At 59.8% G+C, this 25,171-nt stretch overlaps 1 protein-coding gene across 29 annotated transcripts in view; it reads right to left on the bottom strand.

Annotated features, from left to right (window-relative positions):
* Window positions 1-559: 559 nt before the first annotated feature.
* Window positions 560-25,171, bottom strand: part of KIF1A (kinesin family member 1A) — a 72,983-nt gene continuing 48,371 nt past the window's right edge. For 4 of the 29 annotated variants that reach the window (XM_084892043.1, XM_084892056.1, XM_084892068.1 and 1 more), the window contains 24 exons: window positions 23,946-24,031; window positions 23,249-23,387; window positions 22,848-23,022; window positions 22,650-22,740; window positions 21,915-22,033; window positions 21,706-21,761; window positions 20,821-20,929; window positions 20,510-20,576; window positions 20,325-20,409; window positions 18,790-18,895; window positions 18,261-18,386; window positions 16,530-16,556; window positions 12,029-12,052; window positions 10,747-10,861; window positions 9,817-9,950; window positions 8,967-9,028; window positions 8,433-8,578; window positions 7,804-7,995; window positions 7,284-7,361; window positions 6,747-6,871; window positions 5,462-5,614; window positions 4,846-5,038; window positions 4,020-4,153; window positions 560-3,679 (listed from right to left, as the gene is read on the bottom strand). In XM_084892043.1, coding sequence (XP_084748169.1) covers window positions 3,637-3,679; window positions 4,020-4,153; window positions 4,846-5,038; window positions 5,462-5,614; window positions 6,747-6,871; window positions 7,284-7,361; window positions 7,804-7,995; window positions 8,433-8,578; window positions 8,967-9,028; window positions 9,817-9,950; window positions 10,747-10,861; window positions 12,029-12,052; window positions 16,530-16,556; window positions 18,261-18,386; window positions 18,790-18,895; window positions 20,325-20,409; window positions 20,510-20,576; window positions 20,821-20,929; window positions 21,706-21,761; window positions 21,915-22,033; window positions 22,650-22,740; window positions 22,848-23,022; window positions 23,249-23,387; window positions 23,946-24,031 — 2,585 coding nt within the window. In that variant the 3' untranslated portion in view covers window positions 560-3,636. The remainder of the gene's footprint in view (window positions 3,680-4,019; window positions 4,154-4,845; window positions 5,039-5,461; window positions 5,615-6,746; window positions 6,872-7,283; window positions 7,362-7,803; window positions 7,996-8,432; window positions 8,579-8,966; window positions 9,029-9,816; window positions 9,951-10,746; window positions 10,862-12,028; window positions 12,053-16,529; window positions 16,557-18,260; window positions 18,387-18,789; window positions 18,896-20,324; window positions 20,410-20,509; window positions 20,577-20,820; window positions 20,930-21,705; window positions 21,762-21,914; window positions 22,034-22,649; window positions 22,741-22,847; window positions 23,023-23,248; window positions 23,388-23,945; window positions 24,032-25,171) is intronic. The other 25 variants (XM_084892049.1, XM_084892058.1, XM_084892053.1 and 22 more) reach the window with 17 other exon arrangements.

The following is a 25,171-nucleotide window of genomic DNA, read 5'->3' as shown; positions in this document are numbered from 1 at the left end:
ATTATTTATATTTTATTATTATTTCACGAATAAAGCTGGCACGGCGTTGCCTAGGCAGCTGTGGCAGGTGACACAAGAGCCAGGGGTGAGACGTGTGGGCTGTGAAGGAAGTTGGTGTGAAGATTCACACACATTGTCTCCCTTACGCAGAGTTCACTTCCTTTATGTATGGTTTCGATCGTATTTCCCTGATGACAGAGGATGCTAAGCACATTGCTGTGAGCTTATTGATCAAACACTTTTTGCTCATGTTTTGGTTTTTTTTTGTTTTTTTTTTATCGTGTTTGCCTTTTTATTACTGAGTTATAACGATGCCTCCTCTATTCTTATATATTCTGGATACAAATCCTTTGTCCTAACCTTGCTTTACAAACACCTTCTCCCGGTTCCCAGTTGTTTTCTCAGTGATGGCATTTTGGTAAGTCTAGAAGTGTTACCGTTTTGTGTTTTACACTTATGTCTAAGATCTATTTTGCCCAACTTCTAAAAGCTTTGTGACAAGTCTAAGATCCGCCACCCGTGACCCGATGTGCAAATAACGCACAGCAGAGGCCCGCGCTGGTGCTGCGTGAGGAACACGTTTATTTGTAACTGGACAGAGCGTAGGTGCACACAGTACCGGAGCCTAGAGCTAACACTCGGGTGCGGGACGTCGGGGACGGAACCATCACGGCAGGATGGCAGTTACGGTGCAGGGGCGGGTGTGCCACACAACCACGTATGTACAAGCCACAGGGAGCCCCGGGGACAGGCAGCTACAGGAAGCACGGGCCCAGGAAGAAGCCACAGCCTGCTGTTCGGAGGACCATCATGGCAGCCTGCTCACCCCTCCCCGAGCACTTCGCTACACCCGCCTGAGGTGGGACCGCCTCACACAGCCGCCTGGGTGTGTGCGCGTGCACACATGCGCACGTGTGTGGGGTCAGAATGAAACATTGACATCTTAGGAGTGGTTATTCAGAACAGGGAGTCCTTGCAACTCTTGAGCATGTTAACCCACCCTGGACACCAGCGGGTTATTGGAGGCCACGGCCGGCCGGCCTGAGCCCAGCATCCCCTCCCGGGGCCTCTCCCTAGGCCTCTGGAAGGAACTCACACTCCGCTGGAGGGACAGAGAGCCTGATCCGGACAGGCATGGCTGTCTTTCAAACAAAATGAGGCTGCAGCCTGAGCAGCATCCAGCATTCAAACAAAAACCATCAGAGAGTTGGCTTCCTGAGTCTCTCTCCTCCCTACTCAGGGGGGACAGGAGCCACACTAGACCGGACTTTGCTCTCTGCACCCCGAAGGGTGAAGACCCTCGGGGGGGCCCCAGATGAGCCTCACTTGTCACAGATGTGGAAACGAAGTCCCAGTTTGTTAAGCGACTTGTCTCAGCTAACATGACACATGGAGGTTCGGGCAGGGCGGGCACAGAGACCAGGCTTCCTGACTCCGCATGGGCTTCCCCTCCGGTGACTCTGGGTGTCTGGACTTGGACCTAGGACCTCCCGCTACCGCAGGCCGGGAAGGGACACCAGGTCCACCCCTGGCTCCTCACCACTTCCAAGTTGGCCCAGGCCAGAATGAAACAGTTTCTGGAAGCCTCCATGGCCGTGGAGGCTCCTGAACTTGGGGTGATTTCCGGAAACCCTCTTGTGGGCCCCTTCCCTCGGCCCTGCGGAGGAAACAGGTGCTCTGCAGGTTGGCTGGCCTCAGACACCTGTGCCCTCATGCGAAGGCCTCAGACCCCCTTGAAGCCAGACCCTCAGGCTGGCTGACCTGAGTGGGCCGTGGCTGGGCCCTGGGGAACCTGTCTTAGAACTTACCCCTCCCTTCTTCTCCCGGCCACAGGCTGTCATAAAAGCCAGTGTTTGTCTCAGACTAGGTCCTCTCCTGTGCGTCTCAGCCCACCCCCTCTGAAACACTTGTGGAGGTGAGCACTGTCCTGCTTCTGGATAGCATTGAGTTCAGTGCAGGATGGGATGGAAGGACTGCCAGCTGGGTCCGCCCTCCTGCATCCCTCATCTGAGGCCAAGCTTAAGGGGCCTGAATAACTTTCCAAAAGGAAAACCTCACCAGAACCTTGCCCCTCGAACAGGAGCCCACACCACACATCCTTAGAGGAAGGAGCTGGGGCACTCTGGCCTCAGTGCCCAGAACTGTGGGAATGTCCATGTGTCATGTCAGCACCACGTGGGGACAGAGTAGGTCTCAGAACCGCTGTCTTCAGGGTGAGCTGGAGTGCTCCAAGCCAAGTGGAAGTTGGTGTCAGTGAGCGGTGCCCAGCAGGGGCTGGCAAGGATGGAGGGAGGTGCCAGAGAAAGCTGTGGACCAGCAAGGCTGGGCATGAACCTGGGGCCGAGTGAAGCCTGGTCTGGTGGGGACAGTTTTGTTGTTTTTTTCTTGATCTAAAAAGAGGCCCTATGTGCCTCGGGTGTGAAAACAGGTCTCAGGAGACCCCTAGGCCCTGTGGTTTCTCTGCTGGGATTAGGGCCTGGACAGGACCTTCGGCCAGACTATTGGCCTGCGCTGACTCCTATCCTGTCCTGGCCAACCCTTGGGCACGGGGTCTGCAGAGGGGCCAGAACAAGACAATGGCGGCAAATCTGATGCAGAAGGGGGAGGAGGAGTCCATGGCATCTTCTCACTGGCACTCATGGGAACTCTCTTCTCTTGGGGCAAAGAGGGGAAATCTCAGACTTTCTTTCCAGGAGCAACCTTGAGCTCACCCCATTTCTCACAGCAATTGGAGGGGCTATACCTCAAGCCCCTCACTGTCTGGACGACCTCTAACCCCAGCCAGCCTCGCCCTACCTGCCTGGACACATGACATGAGCGTGGGCTCCTGTCCCTCCTCCCCGGCCCCGCCAGCATAGCCCCTGCAGCCCCACACCTCCCTCATCTCCCGCACCCTCCCGGGAGCTGCACCGGCACTGCTGGGAGTCACATCTCAGGTGGCTGCTGTGCAGGTGAGATGTGGGCTGTACCTCCTGCTAGAAGCGACACACACCACCTTCTGTGCTGCTGGGACTTCAGGCATCAGGTCCCCCTGACGCAGGCACACACCCCAGGACGAGGGCCTGCCCCGTGGGCAGCTGGGGAGAGCCCTCAGGCAGGTGCCCCAGTGGTAGCAACCTCACTGTGGTCTTCCGAGGCAGCTACTTCACCCTGTCTGTCCCTAAGAGGCGTGGGAGGTTGGTGAGGGAACAAGCGAACAGGGTCCATCTGAATCCTAAAGGTCGTTAGAAATAAATACTTATAAATAGAATACAGTCTTATAGTTAACTTCTGAGTGGACTATTTCCATGTCGCTAACTACTGTATATTAATTATAAGTCTGTCTATGCTTAAAAAAATATTAGAACGTCACCGACGCCCCTGACTGGTGCCCTCTGGTCTCTCCAGCACCTCCCAGCTCTTCCCCCCGGGCACAGTCTCAGAGAAGGAATGATGACAAACACGGCCTCCACTGGGAGCATGACGGTCATGTGGTGCAGGTCCAGGCCAGAGGCGGGCTCGCTGGCCCAGCACGGCGCCCCTGGGACGAGGGGACTTGTTGGCTGTCTAGTGGGAAGGGCTGGGTGGCAAAGACAGACGGATGGTGAGAGGGGGCAGGCCGGGCCTGCTGGCTGTCTGGAGGGGGGCGTCTTCCACTCAGACCCGCATCTGGGCAGACCTCCTTCTGGAAAGCTTGGACCTGCGGGAGGGTTGGGAGAGAAGCAGAGCTCAGGGAGGACGGAGCCTGCAGCTCACTGACCCCAGGCCCCTCTGGTTCCCTTATCACCCGAGAGACATGTCACTGTGACTCCTGTGAAGTCACGGACAGGGAGGGCCTGGCTATCCCCTACACAGAGGTATTTCCCTACAGAAAAGTACACCGTGGTGGCAGGTGAAGCTTGAACGTTTGGGGCGTTTATCCACTCGGTGAGCAGCAATGACAAACAGGAACATCGGCGTCCCTGAGGACGTCCCAGGCCTGCCCCCTCCCCCGTCCCAGTGGAGGCGGAAATACCCACCCAGGTCTGAGGTGGCCCTACCGTATGGTCCCGGCCAGGAGCGGGTTGAATGCGTAGAGCCAGTCGTGCATGTCCTTGTCGCTACTGGCCTGCAGCAGGATGCCGCGGTGCTCCGTGCACACGGCGAAAGTGTGGGGCGTCTGCAAAGCACCACGCTGTGAGAGGCACCGCCCCTCCCTGGGGTCAGCACTCAGCCAGGGAGGAGGGAGCAAGAGGGGAGACCCACGGGAGGGGGGCGCGGGCAGGGCCATGTGAGCTCTCTGCAGTGAGCACGGCCTGGCCCTGAAGGTTCTGCAGGATACCCATCTACTCTCATGCCCCAGGGCCCCTTGCCACTGCTCTGTGTCCCCACCTCATGGGCCAAGGCTCCTTCCCCTGGGACCCTGGCACAGCTGTGGTCCAGACATGTCCAATGGGCCCCGTAACCCTGGCCTCCCTTCTTCTCAAGCCTGAGCCCTTGGCATTGTGGTTTGAGTTCCCACCCCCACCCCTAGGGCCACTGTAGTGGTTGAGGGACCGAATCAGGGCTCCCAGCACCCACATCCACAGTTGTGCTTACTCAGAGGAGCAGGGACAAACTGGGGTAAGGGGGCTGGACTCTTGGGCCCACAGCACTCCTGGCCTGTGTGGCTCGGCCCAACCCACCATGGGCATCCTCAGGAGCGGACGGGGATGTGGGCCCTCGAATGGGAGAAGGTTAATGCTTGTCCCACCATCACCCCTGTTGCCACCAGGACTATGAGCCCCATGCGTGGTAGAAGCCCTGGCTCCTGCCCTCTCCTTCCCTGCCTGGACGCACTGTGTCCTGCCAGCCCAGGGCCCGCCCATCCCATTTCTGTGGCCGCACCTTGAGCATGGCCTGCTGGTCCTCGCTGTACTCCACCTGGGCAGTGGAGAGGTTGAGCACAAACCTCTCTACAGTGTCCTTGTCGTTGTTGTACATGTAGGCGTAGGGCCGCCGCACCACCACGTAGCGCTTGGCCCAGCCGGCCGTGTGCGGCTCCAGGAAGTGCAGGTAGCCTTTCTTGGAGACGATGGGGCTGCGGGGCAGGAATGTCTGCTCGTCCACACCCTCCCGGCAGCCAGTGGGAGGCCCCAGCTCGGAGGTCCACTGTCCACCACCAGCCAGGTCCCCAGCCGTGCCACCAGCAGGCCTCTGGGAGGAGCAGCCAGGGCAGAGGCACCTGGGGACCTGGCAAGACCCCAACCTGGGAGGCCGGAGACCAGAACCACCAACCATCTCTGAGCTGCGCCCCCCGCTGTAAGATGGAAAAGCGTAGGAAGGCTGCAGCTGCCCCGGCCTGTCATGCTGTGACCCTCGGCCACACCCATCCACAGTGCTGTGCTCAGGACATCTGCCTGATGGCCACACTGGTCATTTGCAGACACATTGCCACCAGGGCCCTGCTCTGACCTCCCCCAGCCCTAGGTCTGGGGGCAAAGCTGGCTGGTGACCTGCGTACCTGACCCGGACCTCCTGGATGTCGGGAACCAGCAGGCGCTGGGGCTCCTTGTCCGATTCCGTGGCCCGAGCAGGGGAGAGGACCTTCTTGGAATCGGCCTCCGGCACACTCTCGGGCTCCGGGCTGGCCGGCCGGGAGTTGGGCTGCAGGCTCCTGGGGGAGAGGAGGGACACTGCTGCCCTTTGCTGGGCCCAGAACCACCCTCCCCAGGCTCCTGATGGGGTCTCATGCTCTCAGAGCCTCTGTGGGCACCTCTGGCTGTCTGACCGCCACACCCACGGTCTGGCCCACCCGCCTGATTCCAGGATTGTGCTGGACACTGTGGGAAGGGGTCAGCTGTGAGGGCTCCACACCTCTCTCCCGTGGTGCTCTCTGCCCCTCCCCCTTTACCCATAAAGGTGGTTGTGGCCACTCGTCATTCTCCAAATTGAATTGAAAGAGACACAAGTCTCTCAGGGACCGTCTGGCCCATGGCCCCATGGCCCATGCCAGGCCCTATGACTGGACCTGGTGCCCAGGAGGCCTGTCTCAGGAAGACAGCCAGAGGATTCAATGCCATTTTTTTTTTTTTTTAAAGAAAAAATGTAGGCCAAAACCGGTTTGGCTCAGTGGATAGAGCGTCAGCCTGTGGACTGAAGGGTCCCGGGTTCGATTCCGGTCAAGGGCATGTACCTTGGTTGTGGGCACATCCCCATTAGGGAGTGTGCAAGAGGCAGCTGATCAATGACTCTCTCTCATCAATGTTTCTAACTATCTCTCTCCCTCTCTGTAAAAAAAAAATCAATAAAATATTTTCAAAAAAAGAAGAAGAAGAAGAAATTTAGCAAATGCCAAGGGATTTAAAATTGGATGATCAGACATAAGCCGTGTCCGCAGTGTGTGGGGAGGGTCTCTTCCCAGCACAGCTCCGCTGCCGCGTGTCCTTGCCTGCAGCAGAGGGCTCAGGGTTTTCTCACCGAGCATTTTATGAGCGCTGCCCCATAGAAAGGGTTTCTTGTTTTGTGCTATTTTGACCTGTTCCTGCTTTTATTCGGGGCTAATTTTAAATGTATGTGTCAGCAGAACATGGTCTCAGAAAGAAGGTTAGGACATCACGCTCACATGAAGCTGCGGGTGGGCACAGGGCAGACTCTGGGGGCAATGCCTGCAGACCCCATGCCACCAGGCCCGTCCTGGATGCCCGGCTGCCCGAGTGACTTGGCCACCCGCGCCCCCTTCTCCGCACTCTGTGCCCGTGTCCCGGCCATCGTTATCGGTAGTCTTGCAGAGCTGGAGGCTCACTCACCTCAGGTCGGCTGCTCCATACCGCCCTTCGACCAGAGAGGGACAGGTGGAGGAGGGAGTGAGTGTGGCCACCCCCAGAGGGGACAGGGACGTGTCCTGCAGCAGTGTGACGGACATCTCAGAGAGCTGTGGAGGAGAGAGTCTTTTACAGGGGACACAGGGAGGGGACAGTCTCGTGGTGGGGACACTGAGGCAGTGGCCGATTCCTGCTGGTATTTGACCTCATTTAGGGCAACCCCTCCCCCCACCTCTCCCAGCCCCACAAGGGACTCATGGCTGTAGGGCTTCAAAGAGCATCGAAGACCACACTGGGAGGTGCTGGGAAGGTGTGGCTGAGCCAGACTTTAGGACGTGCACCCTGAGGACTATGGGGAGAGGCCCTCCCGGGCAGAGGGAGAGGCCAGCGAAAAGGACAGAAGCAAGCAAGACAGGCTGCGGGGCGGGGAGTGAGGACCCAGGAAGGCTGGAGTGCCATGGGGACACTGGCGTGGAAGGCCATGAGCCAGGGTGGGGGCTCCGGGCCTGACGTGGTGCCCACCTTGCTCTCGCTAGCGCTGATGCAGACGTGGCTGTGTGTGTACTCTCTGTTGAACGTGTGCGTGAGGAGGCGCAAACACTGCAGGAACAGCAAACACCAGTCAGGAGTCTCCTGGGACCAGGCTCGGCCGAGGGCTCAGCCCCCAATAGCACAGAGACCTGCCCAGGTGCCCAGACTGCAGGTCAAGGTGGGAGCACCTTCAGGCCTCTAAAAAGATGGGCAAGCTGGGGAAGTCTCCCAAGGCATGCCGGGGCCTGGGCGAAGGCCTGCTTGATGGGCTCCAGCTGCAAAATGGGCTGGGATTCGGGTGGTCAGCTCCCCACTGATGTAGGCATCCAGGAGAGGACATGACACTGCTCAGGGAGGAGGCTGTAAAAGGCTCCCAAATTCCAGTGTAGGTGCGGTGAGGGCTGTGGGCAAGGGGACTCTATAGACAGAGCCAGCATGGTCAAGGCCACATCACTGGAGCCCTGCAGGGGCTGGGTCATAGCCATGCTGACCACCCGCCCAACTGCCCTACCTTGACAGCCAGCTCCCGCTGCCTCTCGTTGGGAGTTTCCAGGGGCGATGGTCGGCCATCAGGAGAGGAGGCGCTGGACAAGCTGCGGGACTCGGAGTCCTCGCTGGAGGCCGGGGACAGCGTCTCAGGGACGGGCCGCTGGGTGGTCTCCAGCTTCTCCCGCAGCAGCAGGTAGTGCCTGGTCTTCTCGACCTGCACCCGAGAGCCAGAGCGTGACCTCACCTGCTGCACTCGAGGGCGAGGGCAGGCCGGGCAGCCCCCTGAGCACCAGGGCCCCAGGTCAGATCCTGGGAGACCAAAGAGACCTGAGGCCACGCTGCTGACGGGAATCAGCCCCCACAGCCAACACGTTGCCCTCCTTCCATCCTGGCCTCCTGCCTGCCCAGCCTGTGCCAGCTCTGAGCAGATGGATACTCAAACTCTGACAAAGCAGCCTGCAGGGCCTCTGCTGCATGCTGTCCACAGCTGCTGGACACTGGCTCCCGGACTTAGTGACTGAGGGCCTTGCCCATCCTGATTTCTGGTCTCTGTCTGCAAGCCGACAGCCCTCTGCAATTTGGTCCGTGATAGCAGTGTGAGTGCCCTGGCCCGCTCTGACCTGGGGTGGCCTGGGACCCCCACAGACTCACCTCCTGCAGCAGGCTCAGCTTCTCCAGCTCCCACTGGTGGTCCAGGATCAGGCTGTCACTGCGGGGCCTCCAGCCCGCCAGGTTCTCCTCACCCCGCACGTAGGCCACAGACGTGTCCAGCACCCGACGGCGCCGCCGCTGCATCCCTGAAAAGGGGCACCTGTCTAACCACGTCCCTACCGGGGGTGCAGGGACAGGGCCCTGGGGCAGCTCCCCCTCCCCTAACCCTTGGTCCACCCTCAGAGCCACCCTGGGCTCGCCCAAGGGAAGTCTTACAGCATCGCGTCCCATGGGGGTGAGAGCTCGGGATGCCCTCCCTTCTGCCTGCCTCCCCATTGCTGCCTCTCCCCTCACTGCCCCCCAGCCCCCAGCCCCTCAGAACAACCCTGGAGAGGCCCGTGCTTCTCACAGGGAAGGAACCCCCCAAATGGCAGCTTCGCTGACGTCACCTGGAGTGACCGAGAGAACCCCAGTGACTGGCAACTAAGTGCCACCCCCGCCCCGCCTGCCACAGAGAGTAGGACAGACACCTACCTGGGCTGCCCGCATCTGCCACATGGCACAGGCTGAGGTCATATACACCGGTCACACGGTTGCTATTGGGAGCAGAGGGGGACATGCTGTAACTAAGCAACGGGATGCCCAGGACCAACTCCCACCACCATCAAATGCACCTTGGGCACCTGCCCTGGCCTGCCCCTGCAGTGGCCTCAAAGTGGGGAGCTGGGTGCCAGGCCCCACATTGCAGCCCTACACGGAGAGGCTCCATCTCAAACCCCTTTCCCCTGGGACTGCCGAGTCTGCCAAGGGCACCCACCGACACTCCTGTGGACCTCTCAGATGCCTGGTCATGGCCAGCCCAAGACCACTGAGTCCTGACCCCCACACCCCTTCCTCCCAGCTGTGCCCAGAGTGGCCTGGACATGGGGGGTCCACGGGACAGAGCATGTGGGGAACTTCACTGCCTTAACACTGTCCCCCCAGAGTGCAAGGAGCGGTGGGAGTGTGAGAGGCACATCTGGTCCTAGAGTCTGACCCTCAGGTGCTGCCAGCCTCCATCCCGAGTCCTCTGCCGGCCTGGCGCCCGCCCCCACATTTATCCTTCCTCCCCGTGTGCAGGAGAGGGGCCCTGATGGCCCAGACCCCTGTAGCCGCGGGAAAGGTCACGTGGTGGTGGGGTGCAGTGTGGCTCCCTAACATGCCATTGGTGTCCCACACATGCCCCCTGGCTGTCAACAACCCCAACATCAGGGTGAGGAGAAGGGCTGCGAGCAGGGGGCCATCCAGGAGCAGACAAGCCGGGCTCTCGTCAGCCCGTGCCCTAGCATCCCAAGCAGTCCGGTCTCTGGGTGACCGGGGTGCCCTGCCCACTCCAGCAGCTCACCTCTCCGAGGCCCGCAGGCTCCCGCTGCCAAACAGGTTTCGGATGGAGCGTGAGGCAGGCAGCTTGGCGTCTCGGGAGTAGAAGACCATGCAGAAGTCCTTGGTGATGACTGCCGGCTGGGCACAGTTCTCCATCTGCGGGGACAGGGAAACAGGGGCTCAGGCACAGGAACAGCCCCTTCTAACCTCCTGGGGGCAAGAGCCACGGCACTGACCGGGCCCTGCATGGCCCCAGAGCAGGCAGGAGAGTCCCTGCTCCTCGCTGGAGCACCTCCCGGCAGAGGCAGCGGGCCCTGCCTCCCAGGGCTGCCCAGGACCAGCTTCTGTGCAGAGGCCCCGAGGGTCACCGTCTCGGGCCTCAGCTGCCTCACCATCGATCCGAGACACGCCGCACAACATGTCTGTGAGAATCCACCCACACATGCCTCTAACCCGCCACAGACCACATCATGGTGGCGGATGTGGTGTCATAAGCAGCTGCTCTGTGTTCCTGAAGCTCAGCTGTAACTCTGACAAAGCCGATGGGCATGGGGGCCTTGTCTGGGCAGAGCCATTACAGACGGAGGAGTAGGCTCTAAGGGGTGATGCCCTCACCTCTGATGCTGACCCCAAACTTCCAGATTCCTGGCTACTGGACCCACTAGATTCGCCCCGGCTCCCAGCCTGCTCTGTGTGTCAGGCCCTGGGGATTGGGAGGAGGCTTCTGTGTTTGAGCTGCCTGGAGCACCGATGCCACCTGGCCACCCGACAGCCCACACAGTAAAGACACGGGTGGGCCGACAGCACTGCCACTCGAGGTGCATGGAGGCCACGAGGACTTGGGGGACAGCAGGGCCACATGGGCTTGTCCAGAGCTCACTCGCCCTCCTTGCCCTGGGCAGGCTCGGGGGACAGGTGGTTTCGGTGGTGTGCCTGGGCATAGGAGTCTTGCCTCAATGTAAGCAGAGACGGTCATGTAGATCTTCTCTCGGTACGGGGTGACGCGGTTCAGCAGGAGGGAGTTGTGCATGGAGCTGTCCCATGCAGCCTCGAACTGGTAAAAGGTCCTGGCGGGAGCAGAGAGAAGGTAAGATAATGATGTGCAGGCCACACTGGGTTGGGGTGGGGACATGCAGACGGGCAGACAGACATGTGGGTGACCCGCAGGGAGTGTCGCTGGGGTCACAGGTCCGGAGGCCTGGGGGGGGAAAGACAGGCGTCCAGGAAAGACAGGCCCCTCCTTACTCAGGACTGGGGGGGGGAGGGGGCGGGGGAGGGGGGGAGAGGAGGGGAGGGGAGCGCGCTCCAGATGCCACCAGCAGGGCGGGCCCAGCTGTCACCTCCGCTGTGGACCAAGAGCGGCATGTGGCAGCCCACAGCTCTCAAGCTGAGAGCAGGGAGGGTGAGGAAAAGGAAAGAGGGGAAAGACTACAAGGGTGGGGACAGGGCGGGAGCCTCGGTCTGAGTAAGGAGGTGCCATGGTCTCCCCTTGGACCCTAAGGAACCTGCCCCAGTTTGCAACACCCTCCAGGGCCCACCTCCTCCATTACCGACTCGGCCTGGGGGAGGAAAGGCCCTCGGGGAGGATGCTGGGAGTGGAAACCGGGCGGCCAGTTGCAGACTGCCCACTGCGGCCAGGCTCTCCCCTCAGGCAGAGCAGGCTGGGCCTCTCCTCTGCCCCCATCTCCAACCCGGAAAGATAACGAGCCGAGCACGAGCCAGGGGCCAGCAAACCCCTCCCGGTGGGGGCCGCTCAAGCCACGGACGGCAGAGCTCCTACAGTCTTGCCTGCATATTGGAGGCGGGGAAAGTGCCTCGGTCCCCACTGTGGCCTCCCCGTGGACCCTGGGCAGTGCTGCACAGCCCCCTGTCTCGCCCGGTTTCCATCCAAGCATCTTCACAGAGACAGAGCTGAGAAACACGCCAACACAAAGCCGGGCGGTGGCACAGGCCCAGGAGTGCGGAGGGTGCCTGGGGAGCCAGGCCTCGAGGGGCATGGGCAGCACCTTGGCTGCCCTTCTCTCTGTGGCACGGCCCAGGGGCGCGGGACTAAGCGGTGGGAGGGGACTGGGCCGTGTGGGACATAGGTCACTGAGGACAAAGATCCAGGGGAGGGGAGGTAAGGGCAGCGGGCGACAGAGGGGCAGAGAGCGTGGGGAGACATCAGAGGAGAAAGGAAATTGAAACGCAGAAGAGGAAGGACCAAGCGAGTGCGGAAGAGAGAGTGATTGTACCTAGTATCATTTCCGGAGGAAACGCTAAAGGCGAGGCAGGCAGGACACACGTACACACACAGAAGAGATTCATATGTCAGAACAAGCACTGTCACCCGCTTGGCACAAGCTAACGGACACAGGCCACACACCACTCCAAGCACCACCCACAGTGTCTGCAGGGAGAGCCTGGGTCTGTCCCCTGCAGGACCAGTGGGCATCCCTGGAGCTGCAACTAAGACCTAGAGGGACGCTGTCCATTCCGGAGGCCCGCAAACACCCAGGCTCTGTAAGCCCAGGCCTGCAGTCCCCAGACTGCCCAGCTCCAAATGCCATGGCATAGCCACCTGGCCTCAGCCTGTCGGCAGACCCGTCTCCCTGCCTCAGAGATGCCTGGTGGTTACAGGAGCTGTTACTTGAGCACAATGCCTGGGGCTGGGGGCGCACGTTCACATCACTGAGATTACTAGTGTCTCTTCCCCCTCTGCCCAGGAGCCGGGCCTGGGGCTGTGGGAAGCAAGCCCACTGGACATGAGGCCCCTCGGAGATGCTCCTGGTGAGAGGTCCTTAGTCAGGCTAGATCATGGCTTTGTCCTGATCGGACACTGGTGACCTAGAAGGTCTCCAAAACCTGACTGGTGGATCTCACAGGTAGGGTGGGTGGTGGGAGAAGCCCAGTTGCCCATCACCCAAATGCCAAGAAGGCCAACCGGACCAGGGTCCAATTTGGCACAATCATGATGCTACCCCAGCCCTATGCCACCTCCTGCAGAACCCTCATTGGTGTCTGCATGTACCATGGGTACCAGATCCTGGAGCCCCAGTTCCTGAGGCCTCTGCAGTGAGGGTCTCACCCAGACCCCTAGTGAGAGTCAGCAACGGTGGCAGGTGTGTGCAGGGTGGGGTAGGTGGCAGAGTGACAGCCACAAGGGGTGCCCCAGGATGCAGGGCACAGTGTGGGAACCAAGGACAGTTGCCCTTCAGCCACATGGCAGGAACATGGACCCAGAGAGGCCAAGAGGCCGCAGCTGGGGGCTGAGGAGGCCCTGCCAGGACCCTCACTCATGAGCAGCACAGGGTCCTCCTCAGGAGCTCTCTGGACACCAGGTCACCCAGGAGGGAGCCCCATTCCACATAGCACCCCTCACTCTGCCTCACGATACATTCAGCTAATCCCCCAGATATTGCTGTCAGGAGAAACGTGTGGCCCAGACGTGGGGTCCCGGGCCTGTGGCATCAGCACGCTGTGAGGACATGTTAGAGATGCAGACTCCCAGGCCCCATCTCAGACCCATGAGGACCCTCTCATGAGGCACGGGGTGGAGGCACGGGGTCTCAACAAGATTCACACCTGGGCCCTTCCCGGGGAGGCTGGCCAGCCTTTGGGGCACCAGACTGGACTGCCTGTACCTGGTGGGATGGGGTGGGGTCACTGTGGGCCACTGGGCTCTTCCTCCACACCCCAGCACTTTAAGGGCCCCGTGGACGCTTCTGCTTGGGGCGGGAGCGTGGGCCCTGGGTAAGAGGAAGGAACAAGGGGGGAGGGCCTTGACCAAGTGTCACAAAACCCTCCTCCTCGGCTCTTCCTGGGTGGCTCTGCCCTGTGCCCCGTGTGAGAGACACCTGACATCTCAGTGCAGCCCCTCGGGCAACGTGGAGCAGTTTGTACAGAAAACATGCGTTTTGCTCAGAGGCTATCCATTTTAAATTTAGGAGGAGTTTTAATTAAATGCGAACTGGTACAGTTACTGAGAATTACAGGGCTTAGTATACAAGTCCTAGTGCTGAGGGCTTTTCATGTATCAAGTCATTTAATCCAGGCAGGGGCTCATATTAACCCCATCCTGAGGGGGGAGGAAAATAAGGTTCCAGAAGGTTCCGCCACTTGTCCACACTCACACAGCCAGCCAAAGCACAGCTGGGCAGCCACAGCCTTGGTCCACACTCTAGATGTCCGGGACGAGACCCTCCCTCCACCATTCCCACCACCTGCGAGTCCCTGCACCACCCAGCACAGTGACTCCCGCCTGTGAGGGAGGCTCAAGCCCGAACTTGGGGGCTCCCCTCCCCCCTCAGTGCCCTGAGCCTCCTCTTGCAGGCCCTGGAATTCAGAATGGGCTCCTTCTTGGTGCAGGGCTGAGGCTCATGAAGTCGGGGGACTAAAGGAGGCCCTACTGACAAGAAAAGCCACCTCCCTCTCCTTCCCAGATGCCATGTCTCCTTCAGGCCAAGGATACTGTTTGCACTCTACAGTACATGCTTAGAGCAAGCATGTCAAACTCGTGGCCCATGGCCAATGTGGCCCACAATGAATATTTTTGCAGCCCAGCCAATATGCAGGAAATGTCTTAATAAAAATTTTGTCACTCAAATTTTACAATATCCTGTTACATGTACATTATATATATATATATATATATATATATATATATATATATATATATATATATATAAATATATAAGCCTTAAGCAACCGGATGACTGAAAGGTAACTATGACACACACTGACCAGCAAGGGGCAGATGCTCAACGTAGGAGCTGCCTCCTGTGGTCAGTGCACTCCCACAGCCAACCTCCCTAGGTCCCTCCCAACTGTTGGCCAGCCCCAATCAGTCCCGATCAGGATTGGGTGAGATGGCCCCAATCGGCCAGATTGCAGGCCAGGCTGAGGGACCCCAACCCATGCACAAATTTGTGCACTGGGCCTCTAGTTATTAATAACAAACTACAATGTTTGCTAGTGACTGATTACTATAATCGTGTTGCATTCATTTCCCTTATGCGCAGGTGCACTATTTCTCTCCACTAATAGTAGCAGGGAATATTGTAGCAGCTGATTGCCACGTCATTAGTCTTGTACTGACTTGTTTGGTGTGCACAACAGGAAATACTTCGCTTTCGGAGAACGAGAAAAATAAGTTTATTAGCATTACACTTATTAATTTCTGCAGTTATCCAGTTAATATTATTTTATGTTAATGATTACTTGTTTATTTTAGCCCTTTGTATTCAGGATGTCTCTGTCGAAATAAACCTACATTTCTATGAAAACTGAAACTTTTGTGTGTTTTTTTGTGGCCCAAGCAAACTTAAACCTTGTTTATTTGGCCTTTGTTAGCCTTTGAGTTTGACATGCTTGACCTAGCACCCTCCTGGAGGCACCATGTTTGAGGGAGGTGGTGTCTAGGACCAGCCTGAGCACTGAGCTGGTTGCTGAAATGCAAACTCAAACAAAATACCCACACCCTCCTGCAATCATACTGATGGGCAGGAAGCTTCCACTCATCCAGAAACCAGCCCCTACGCTGGGTCCCTTCCAGGGATGAGCCAGGGCTGATGGGCTCCCACCAGCACCTTCTGAAGACAGGGTGCAGTGGCCTTGGCCGGCCTGGCCCACCTCCAGGACCAGCTAGCAGGCTGCCTCCTCCAGCAAACCCTCCCAGCGGCCTGGGACAGGCAGGTCCCTGCTCCAGGCCCTGAAGGCCTGTGCCCCTCCTGTGTGGCTACCACCACTGCAGGTCGCTGCCTCACCCGCTGGTGTTCCCAGGGAAGGGCCTGTCGCAGCCTCTGTCATTGAGCAGGTATGTGTGCACGCCCTCAGGGACACCCCCCCAGGCACACTCACAGTGCCCAGCTGTCCAGACCATCACAGCCAGGACCCGACAGGGACACAGCCTCAGGTGGTCTGGCCGTGCGTCCCACCAACCCCTGTGTAGCTTACAGACCCAAGACCCAAACATTCAAGCTGGAAGCTTTTAGTCTTCCCACAGGGAACCCCCAGGACCACCACATGGAACTCTGGCCAAATCCACCGGGATTCAGTACGTGACAGCCTTGTAGACTCCAGTCTCATAGACACAGTCTGGATTAGGCACTGAGGCTGGCCAGCCTCAGGGGCTTCGACTTGGTTCGGCAGGAATGGGAGGTCCCCAGCCCAGGAACCTGTGCCTCCAGTGGTTTGACCTGAGACCACCCAAGCGAGTCCAGAGACTTACTGGGCCCCTCACAGCTTTACTGTCCACTTACTTCCTACAGGGTGAGTGGTGGCCACAGCCAGGTGAGGGGCTCACACCCAGGGGTGGAAGGGGCAGAGGTGGAGATCTGGCAGAGTGGCTTCACTCCCTCCCTCTTTTCTCTGTCATCTTTTGGGGAGCCTGGCCAGCCAATCTGCATGCAAAGCGCCCACTGCCCTCCAGTAGGGTGAGGTTGGGTGGGCACGGGGTGGGTAAGGTTTGGGGTGGGAGGAGCGGGAGCCAGCCAGTGCCTACAGGAGGGCAGCAAACTACCAAAGCAGCCAAAACCAAGAGAGGGGCAGAAGGGACTCAGCCGGGGTGGGGGGGTGGGGGGGAGTGTGAAGAAGCAATTTCAAAAAGCAAAAAGGTATTCTAAGGAAATAAAAGATGAAGAAACAGGAAGGAGAGATGAGCAGTGTAGAAGGAATCCAGAAAGTGGAAATTAAAACTCAGGGCTGGGAGGAGGGGGCAGGGAGATGCTGAAAGAAAACCGAGGGCACAAATGATACCTAGGCATGTCCGAATCAAGAAACTGCCTGCAAAACACAAACAGTCACAGGTTAGTGAGGCTTCGGGGCAGTGGGGGTGGGGCAGCGGGCAGGGACAGCGGGCAGCGGCAGGGAGGGGGAGCTGCACAGAGAGAAGCCACCAAGCTGGCAGGCCCACTCTGAGCCAGGGAGGCTGCAAAGCATGGGGCCTCAAGCAGGGAGGCCGGGGCTGTGGCAAAGCTCGTGGGCAGCCCGAGACCCGAAGCCTGAGCTAGGCTGGGGTGGCTGAGCCTCAGCATCTGAGGTGGGGAAGGGGCCCTGTTCATCTGAGGAACAGCCGGATCCACCACGGGGCTCCGAGAATGTCAGCCAGGGTCCCGGAAGAAGAAAGCCCTAGGGAGGGGCCTGCTGGCCTGGCCGGCCAAGCCTTAGCACGGTGCCTGCCCAAGGCTCCTCCGGGGCAGTGCGGGAGGTGGGGCCAGGCAGGCCAAAGCCAAGCATAGGGGCCAGAGCAGCGGTGGTCTACACCGCCTTCCTGTCCTGGGTCCAGGGCCCTGACCTCAAGGGCTGACGGACCCCAAAGCTGCCCTGAAGCTGCTTCACTCCCACAGCCCCCAGGTGCAGGACCAAAGCCCGTCAGCAATGGGTATGGAGCCTCCGGGGACAGGAAGGACCTTTTAGACAAAGCCCTGCTGGCTTGAGGTCCAGCAGCCTCCTAGGCTACCTTGGGACTTAGCCCAGGGCTGATGCTCCCCACGGTGTCCTCAGCAGCAAGAAGACCCATAAACTGGGTGGAAGGCCTGGGAGGCACCCCCTCCACCCCTTTCCTTTGCCTCCCCACTCCCTTCCTGCCCCAAGAATCTAGGAATTGCCACAGGTCAGGGGAAGGCTGAGGTCCAAGGCATCACTCAGCAAGACACATAGGGGCACATGCCCTCCCGTAGGGGTCCTGACTCCCATGGCCCAGACACAGCATCCCACATCCGTGCAGGCAGCCCCCGTGTGGGTGAGTGCCACGCCTTCACCGCCAGGTCCCGGGATGCATTCGCACAGTGACAGGCCCACCTCCTGTCTGCCTCACCTTCACAGGTGCAGCCCCAGCCTGCTTGTCATGGGGTCACCTCCACATGAGAACACCCCCCAACGCTCTCCCCCAATCCCTCCCTCCTCTGGATATGAGTACAAGGTGGGTTCCTCCTAAAAGGTCCCAGGGCAGGGCTGGAACCAGAGCCTCATCTGCCCCGTTGGGTCCCTGTTTTCCAATCCCCAAGTTGCTCATCTGAGGGATGGTCCCTTACAGCCTCCTCTCAGGGTGTCTGAACCCGAGAGTCAGAACGGGAGGCAACTCCCCAGGACCCTCTGTCCGTATAGACGTGGGCACTTCTACAACGTGGGCGCCACCTCCCTCTGCAAGCACATGCAGCCTTCACAGCCTCAAGGGCCCATGGAGACACCCTCAGGTTGAGCTCATAGAGTCAGGCAGGAGGAGGGCTTGGGAGCAGCTGGTGTGGGACTGAAGCACCCTGCTCACCTCCCCACAGCCCTGGACAGCAGCCCCTCAGACACAGCTATGCCTCCAGGGATTTCAGGCTGCTCTCCGCAATGTCAGTCGTGAACCCCCAGCCCCAGTTGGCTCCAGCATTTCCCAGTCACATCCCTCCCACCCTGGCTGGTTTGTCCCCAAGGTGTCCCACCCCCAGTCTACTGTGCCAAGTGCCGGGACAGCATAAGCTGGGAGATCTTGACCATCACCTGGGAGCCTTGACAGGAATGGCCCAGTGACAAGGAGTGACCGGTGGGCACACTTTCACCCAGGATGCTGGGCTGCCAACCCAGCGCGCCCCTGAACCGCCTCCAGGACCCTTGGTCGGTGTTCCCCTGCCAGAGGTCACACAAATGCCCTCAGCAGCAAGGTCGGGAAATGTGGGATGCTTGTCCACCCACCGCCCATGGTACCCACCCACCCACCTACTAAACTCCCAGACAGGACCAGCTCATTCCTACAACTGCCCCACAGTCCCTGCCAGGCGATCAAATGAACAAAGATGCTCACACATGCACCACGGAACTGGGAGGCCACAAGCCTCCCTCCCTGCTCCCCTTCCCTCAGGCAGGAGGCCTAGAAGTTTCGGGGCCAGTCAGCCCAGGCCATGTGGCTGGACCCAACATGTCCAGGCCAGCCAAGTATGCCATAGGCTGACATCCCAACCCCTGGGGCCCAAGCAGGACAGACTAATCTCCAGGGACTCAGGACCAGAGCCTGCCGCCCAAGGGGACTCACCGGTCTTCCTGGGCCGGGTGGATGTACCCAGACGAGAGAATGTTGAGAGATAAGATGTTGGGGTCAATCAGGGACTCGTCTGTCTCTGGGGTGTTTCGGATGCGACCTACGGAAAAGGTGACAGGTCCGTGTCACTTCCAGGTGGGCAGGTGGGGGCACGAGGTAACTACTCACACCTCTGCCTGGGCCGGAGCTTCTGAACTGAGGCCTGCAGGGAACCAGCTCCCGGTGTGGCCACCAGGGCATCTGTTGAAGGGTAATCCCATGGAGGACAGGGAAACCCATGCAGGGTCTGCAGCCGGCCCGCTGCCATGGGTCAGTGCACGGTTCTACCATCTTCCCTCCTGCAGTCTAAGTTCTGAGCTTCTCCCTCCCTCTCCTCTCTCCTAACAGATTCCAATCGCTCAGCCCAAAATGCTCAGGCTTCCTATCTGTTGGAAAGGAAATCTTAGCAAGATGAAGACAAAATGTTCCCTCTTCTCATTATACTTAAAAAGGAGAGAGAGGGAAGAAACACAACCCGTGCCATCAAATGCTCCTGCAAGGGGCTTTTCCCACAGAGCCCCCCAAGCTGCCGCCTGCACACACTCGAGGGGCGGCAGTGTCTGAGGAGGCTTCCAGAGCCGGAGTCCGGAATCCTGCCTGAGGGCCTCATTCCTCACTTCTTGCTCCGGCAGTGATGGTGAAATTGACCCCTCCGCTTCTTGGAGGATGGACACATCCCAGCTGCCTTGCCCTCAGAGCCCTCTACGAGCCCCAGGGACACAGCCACGGACATGCCTAGGGCGGGACTTTGAGAGGAGCCACCAGCTCCTGGGCAGGCGAGGGCTGGGGCCTCACGTTGACACGTGGGAATGGACAGTTTGTGTCCTCGAATGAAAACTGGGAAGACACACTCTTTACAGGTTGGCAGAGGAAACATCATCGGTAGACTGAGTTCACAGCATGACACAGCAGGAACCCAGCTAAGACCCTGGATGAATGGAATCGTGTCCCCCAGCATATATGCCGCAGTCCTAGCCCCTGGCACTGCAGAACGTGACCTTCCTGGAAGGAGAAGACCCTGTTTGGCAGCTGCCATTAGTTGAGATATGGTAACACTGGGCCCCAATGCAACCTGACCGTGTCGCTGTAAGAGGAGTCCACGTGAAGACAAAGGATTGGAACGAGGCGTCTACAGATCCTACAAGAGGCCAGGAGGGGAGGGAGTATGGCCACCCGCCAACCCCTCTGCCTAGGATTTATGCTTCCAGAACTGTAAGAGGAGAAATTTCTGTTGTTTTAAGCTACCCGGTGTGTGGTGCAAGCTAACACGGTGATTAAATAGATATTTGGAATCATCACCATGGTCTAGTCTCTCCTTTTCAGGCGAGGGACCGAGGCACAGAGAGGTTAAGTGACTTAGCCACTGTCACACAGCAACAGGGGCAGAGCCGTGGTTAGAATTCAGGCAGCTGGGTGGGCAGGTCCATTGCCTTACCACCAACCCAGCCCCAGCCCCAGCCCCCAAGGCAGACTCCACCCGCCTCACTTACCCACGACTAGCTCTCGCACTTCCTTCCAGCGGATATGGCTGCCCGTCTCGTGCAGCAGCGTCACGGTTATCCGTCTCTGGATGCCCTGTCAGGCACCAGGGGAGAGGACACGGGTCAGGGAGCCTGGGGGCCATGTGGGGCAGGGGAGGGGGCATGCGTGGGCTGGGGCAGGGAGGGCCTGGCACCTGGTGGAGCAGGAAGGTCCCCATGCACGGCATGCCGCCACGGTGGTCCACCACTGCAGGGATGTAACTGGAGAGAGAAAGATGTGTGAGGCTGGCGTCTGCCCTCCCCACAGGCCCAGGGACAGTCACGGGCCCCAGGAGTGGAAGGAGGGGAACAGGAAAGTCACCCACTTCTGCTGGTGAGATGGGGGGCTGTCCATGTTGACCAGAGTCAGCGGGGCAAGGAACCCATCATGTGCCGCCTCCTCCCCCACCATGGCCCCCGGGAACCCCAGCCCCCCAGCACGGGCACCCTGAGCGTGGGGACGCACTCGCCATCGGCCTCCAGCTCACAGATTTCAAAGTGGACCAGCAGGTCGTATTTGCAGTGGCGTGGCCCAGGGCAGGACCGTGTCAGCGTGCTGAGCTTGGTGGCGGGCACTAGGGGAGAGAAGCACACACTGACGAGAGACCGGACCCACCATGCACTGAGGGCTCTCTCAAGGAGGGTGCCGAGGTGGAGGACAGGTCAAGGCAGCGAGCTCATCTCACTCCAAGAGAAACCACCAGCGGCTCCCCACCCCATGTCCCAGGAGGTGCCCACTCAGGCCTCAGCAGCCACATACTAGCAGCCACTTACTAGCTCAAGATCAGATGTGACCATGTGCTTCTCCATGCCCAGGGGCGGAGCACATGGCTACACACCCCAGCCCTTGAAGAGGGGGTGGTGGCTTGAGATGCCACAGAACCAGCAGACAGCAGGAGCCACACTTGCTCAGAGGCCCACAACCTGCCTAGGATCCCTGCTAGACCACACTTTGGCCACAGCCTGAGGCACCTGTCCAAGCAACTCTACCCAGCACAGACAAGTCCTGCCCCTCAGGTCCCACTGGCCCTCTCGTGGCCAATTCCTGACAAACAGGCTCAGAGGGTCCCCAGCCCCTCAATGCCTTCCTCCCTGGGCACCCACTCTGCTGTCGTCTACTCCAGGAACCTCTGAGGCTCAGGGCAGGCACCACCTGACCACCACCCAGCTGCTCTGTGCCTGATGAGGGGCAAGACACCTGAGGTGTTTTTCTCTGCCGTCACCCCATGAGGCCTAGTAGGTTCCCGGGGGCCCCAAGGCTGGGAGTGATGACCGGCATGAGGACTGTCTCAGCTGCAAGGTCCCAACCACACTGGCACCCTCAGAGCAGACTCCCATCAGCTCGGCCTACCTGGCTTGGACAGTGGCATGACCCGTGGGAAATGGCGGCGTGAGGGTCTCAGGGGGCTGTGGAGAAAGAAGCACCTACGTGAGGCAACCCAGCGGGCTGGCATCTGCAGGGGTCTGAGCTGGAGCAGGGAGCCCCGCCTGCCTTCCTCCCTCCCACAGGCCCCCAGACCCGCCGGACACCCCACGGGACCATGAGAACTGGGCCAGGACCTGAGCACGTCCTTGCAGAGGGGCGGGAATGGGTGCTGCTGGTAGTGGCCGAAGACCTCGAACACGATGGGCTGGCTCTTGATGTATTCGATGAAGGACTTGGTCACCTCCACGGCAATCTGGTGGCAAGGTGGGCAGGCGATCAGAGGAGAACACGGGGCCTCCATGGAGGACCGAGCACTCCGGGCCCAGATGGAAGGCCTCATGGGCCTGAGTTCCACTCATGACAGGAACAACGCTCCTAGCCGAGGTCCTTCCAGCTCTGCCTCTCCTCCGTCACCACCCAACGGACAGGTCACCAGATGGGTGGCTTTGGCCTCTCTTCCCAGTACAGATGGGCTGGGCCAGAGGGCTCGGCTGCCCTTTCAGACCACAGCGCTCGACATAATGACCAAGGCCAGGGTGCCTCTGGGTCTGGTCTGACCTTCTGGGGCCCTAGCCCACTCACCAAGAGTTATGGGTTGAACTGTGTCTCCCCAGAATCCCACCCCAGTTCATAAGTTGCAGCCCTAACCCCCAGCACCTGTATTTAGAGGCAGGGTCTTTATTGAGATCAGCGAGTTAGATGAGGACGTTAGTATGGCCCTAACCCAACATGACCATGTGCTTACGAAGGGGGAAATCAGAACAGAGACAGGTACAGAGGGAAGACTCTATGAGGCCTCAGGGAGGCCACCCAGAGCCAGACCCTGGGAGGGCCACCCAGTGGGAGGGAGCAGGGCTCTGGGGACCTACATTCTGGACGTGGTAGAAGCCAAGTGGGGGGCCCCTCCCAGTGTTCTTCAGGGGCTCCGTGGAGAAGGCCTCATCATGGCGATGGATGAAGCTGCAAAGCGGGAGGAGACACTTGGCTGGGGCCACTGGGACACCACCCATGCATTGCTTAGAGCCTGCCCGCCTACCCGCTGGCCGGCCCAGCTGGGCTGAGCTCACTTGAACTGGCAGAAGATGTCGGCGTACTCCGCCGAGATGCTGGACGCCTGCAGGACGGTCACACGGAAGGTGAAGGTGCTGCCCAGGCGCAGGTGGTCCAGGGCGGCATCCAGGGGCCCGTCCAGGGTGGCCTTCTCAGGGCTGTCGAGGAGGAGGCCTTCCGGAGGCAGGGCTGCTGGGAGCCAAGGGCATAGCCATGTTACAGGACCCGCGGGCGCTGGAGCTGAGGTCAGGCTTGGGGCTGCACAGCCTCCCTCAGGGACAGGGCATGGTGGTGGGGGGGAGAGGAGGCCTGGTCCTCAGCACCCTAGGCCGGGCTGGAAGTGAAGGGACCGCCAGACTACAGTGGGGCTAGGGCCACGTCCAAGAGCCCCACGCCCTGGGCAGCCACAGGGACCTACCGGAGCAGGTGTTGTTGTTGACCTCGTCGGCGGAGGGCCCCGCGTCGGCGCCCTGGCCCTGGCCTTCCACAATGCGCAGCTCTTCCTGGGAGGTCCCGGAACGAGACATCCCCACCACAGGGCAGGACTCGGACTGGAACTATGGGGGGAGGCAAACCAGAGTCAGAGAGAGGGGGCTGGGTGGGGTCCCCACAGCCAGTCAAGAGGCCAGGGGAGGGGGCCTGTGCTATCCAGAGTCAGGTGAGAACTTCATGGCTCTCGGTTCCAGACCTGCCCCAGGGTGGGTGGGTACCCATCTCCCTAGGCCCCAGTTTCCCAGGCTGTCAGGGCCTATGCGGATTCCATGAATGGGAAAGGTCCTCAGTTCAGCCCCATCCAGGACTCTCCCTCAGCCCCTCCCCCGTGGGCAGGATGCAGGTAACCTTTCTGCTTGGCTCTCAGGGTCCCGGCCGGGTTCCCTGGGCCAGGTGCCCACACAGCCTCCTCTGCCCTGTGCTCTCCATCTTTGTTTGCCCTTTGACCCTCCTGTGCATCCCCAACATTGGTGAGCCCCTCAGAGAGGAACTGGGGGAGGGGCAGGCACACTGCCCTGAGCTCGAGGTGGTGGACAGGGTGGCACTGAGGTTCAGGACAGGGTGGCAGGCGGCCGTTGTGGGTGGGAGAGGAGTCTCAGGGAGAGAAGCTGCTTGCCCGGTACCTTTTCGAAATGCTGGTCATCAAAGGAGATTTTGGCTGTTCCTGACTGGCGGACACCCGAGCCATAATCAGGGGCCTCTTCATCGGCTAGAACAGGAGCCAAGCATATGGTCAGGGCCCTGCTCGTCCCCAGGTGGTGTGGCAGAGCCAGGCTGAGCGGTCAGGTAGGGGGAGGGCACGGAAACCAGGCCGTGCTCTGACCCACCCCATCCCCAACATTGCCGACCGTGACTGCAGGACGCCCAAGGCACCACCCTGGGCACGCTGACCACCAGCCTGTGCTGCCCTGGGGCCCAGAAGTGGCTACAGCCTCAACACAGCCTGCTTTGATAGGGGCCACAACACCACATTGTAAAAGCCAAGCTTATGACCCGCCCTCTCCCTGAGTCCTGATCTCCCGCCAGCCTCCCCCAGACTCAGAGGCTAGAGCAGAACCAGGGTCCTCCTAGCCCCTCCCTCCCCCCACCAGGTCGCCTGGTTTCACGGTAGAACCCCACTTGTCCCTCTGCCACACCCTTACAAAGCACCACAATCACCCGCCTGGGCACTCAGCGCCCCACATCCCTTCCTTCAGAGTAGCCAGTGGTCTCCCCTGTGCTTGGGACAAAATCCAAACCCTTTTCCTGTTGCCTAAAGGCCCCTGAGCCCCAGTTGCAGTCATTCTGGTTAGAGGCCTTGCCAACTGGGGGGTGTTCAGGTGCCTGTTCAGGGGCCTGCGAGGGTGCTAACACCCTGAGCTCTCCAGCCCGGCTGTCCTACAGTCCGGCCCCACCATCGCCAGGGGCCAGCCCAGGCTGTGCACAGCAGGCTCAGGGCTTGGTGCGAGAGATCAGGGAGCTGAGCTCAGCCATAAGGGGATGGGGCAGAAGTGACTTCTGTGACCAGGAGGCTGGCTTTTTGGTGTGTGTTTTTAAGTTCCTTTTCCCCCACCATATCCACTAGACAGAGAATGTCAGGTGTGGTCCACATAGAGGCAGTGTCACCCTATAAAGCAACCTGCTCAGGGGGACCCACCGAACTGGGACAGAGCTGGTCAGGAAGTAAGAGCTACCAACTGCTCCCAGCATCCCTGTCCTCTGTCCCCCTCCAGTGCCGCCCTCGCTCCCACCCAGGCTTCCTTCTTGGCAGGGTCCCCGGGGGCTCACACCACAGAGACACGGCTGGGAGGGGCTGTGGGGTCCGAAGAGGGGTGCACTGGACCAAGGGAGGCTCTGAGGGCCACTGTGG

The sequence above is a fragment of the Pipistrellus hanaki genome (assembly GCF_964339955.1).
Source record: "Pipistrellus hanaki genome assembly, chromosome: 8".
In the NCBI taxonomy this organism is placed as follows: Eukaryota; Metazoa; Chordata; class Mammalia; order Chiroptera; family Vespertilionidae; genus Pipistrellus; species Pipistrellus hanaki.
Note: the sequence above shows the minus strand (reverse complement) of the source record. Positions and strands in the feature narration are given on the sequence as shown.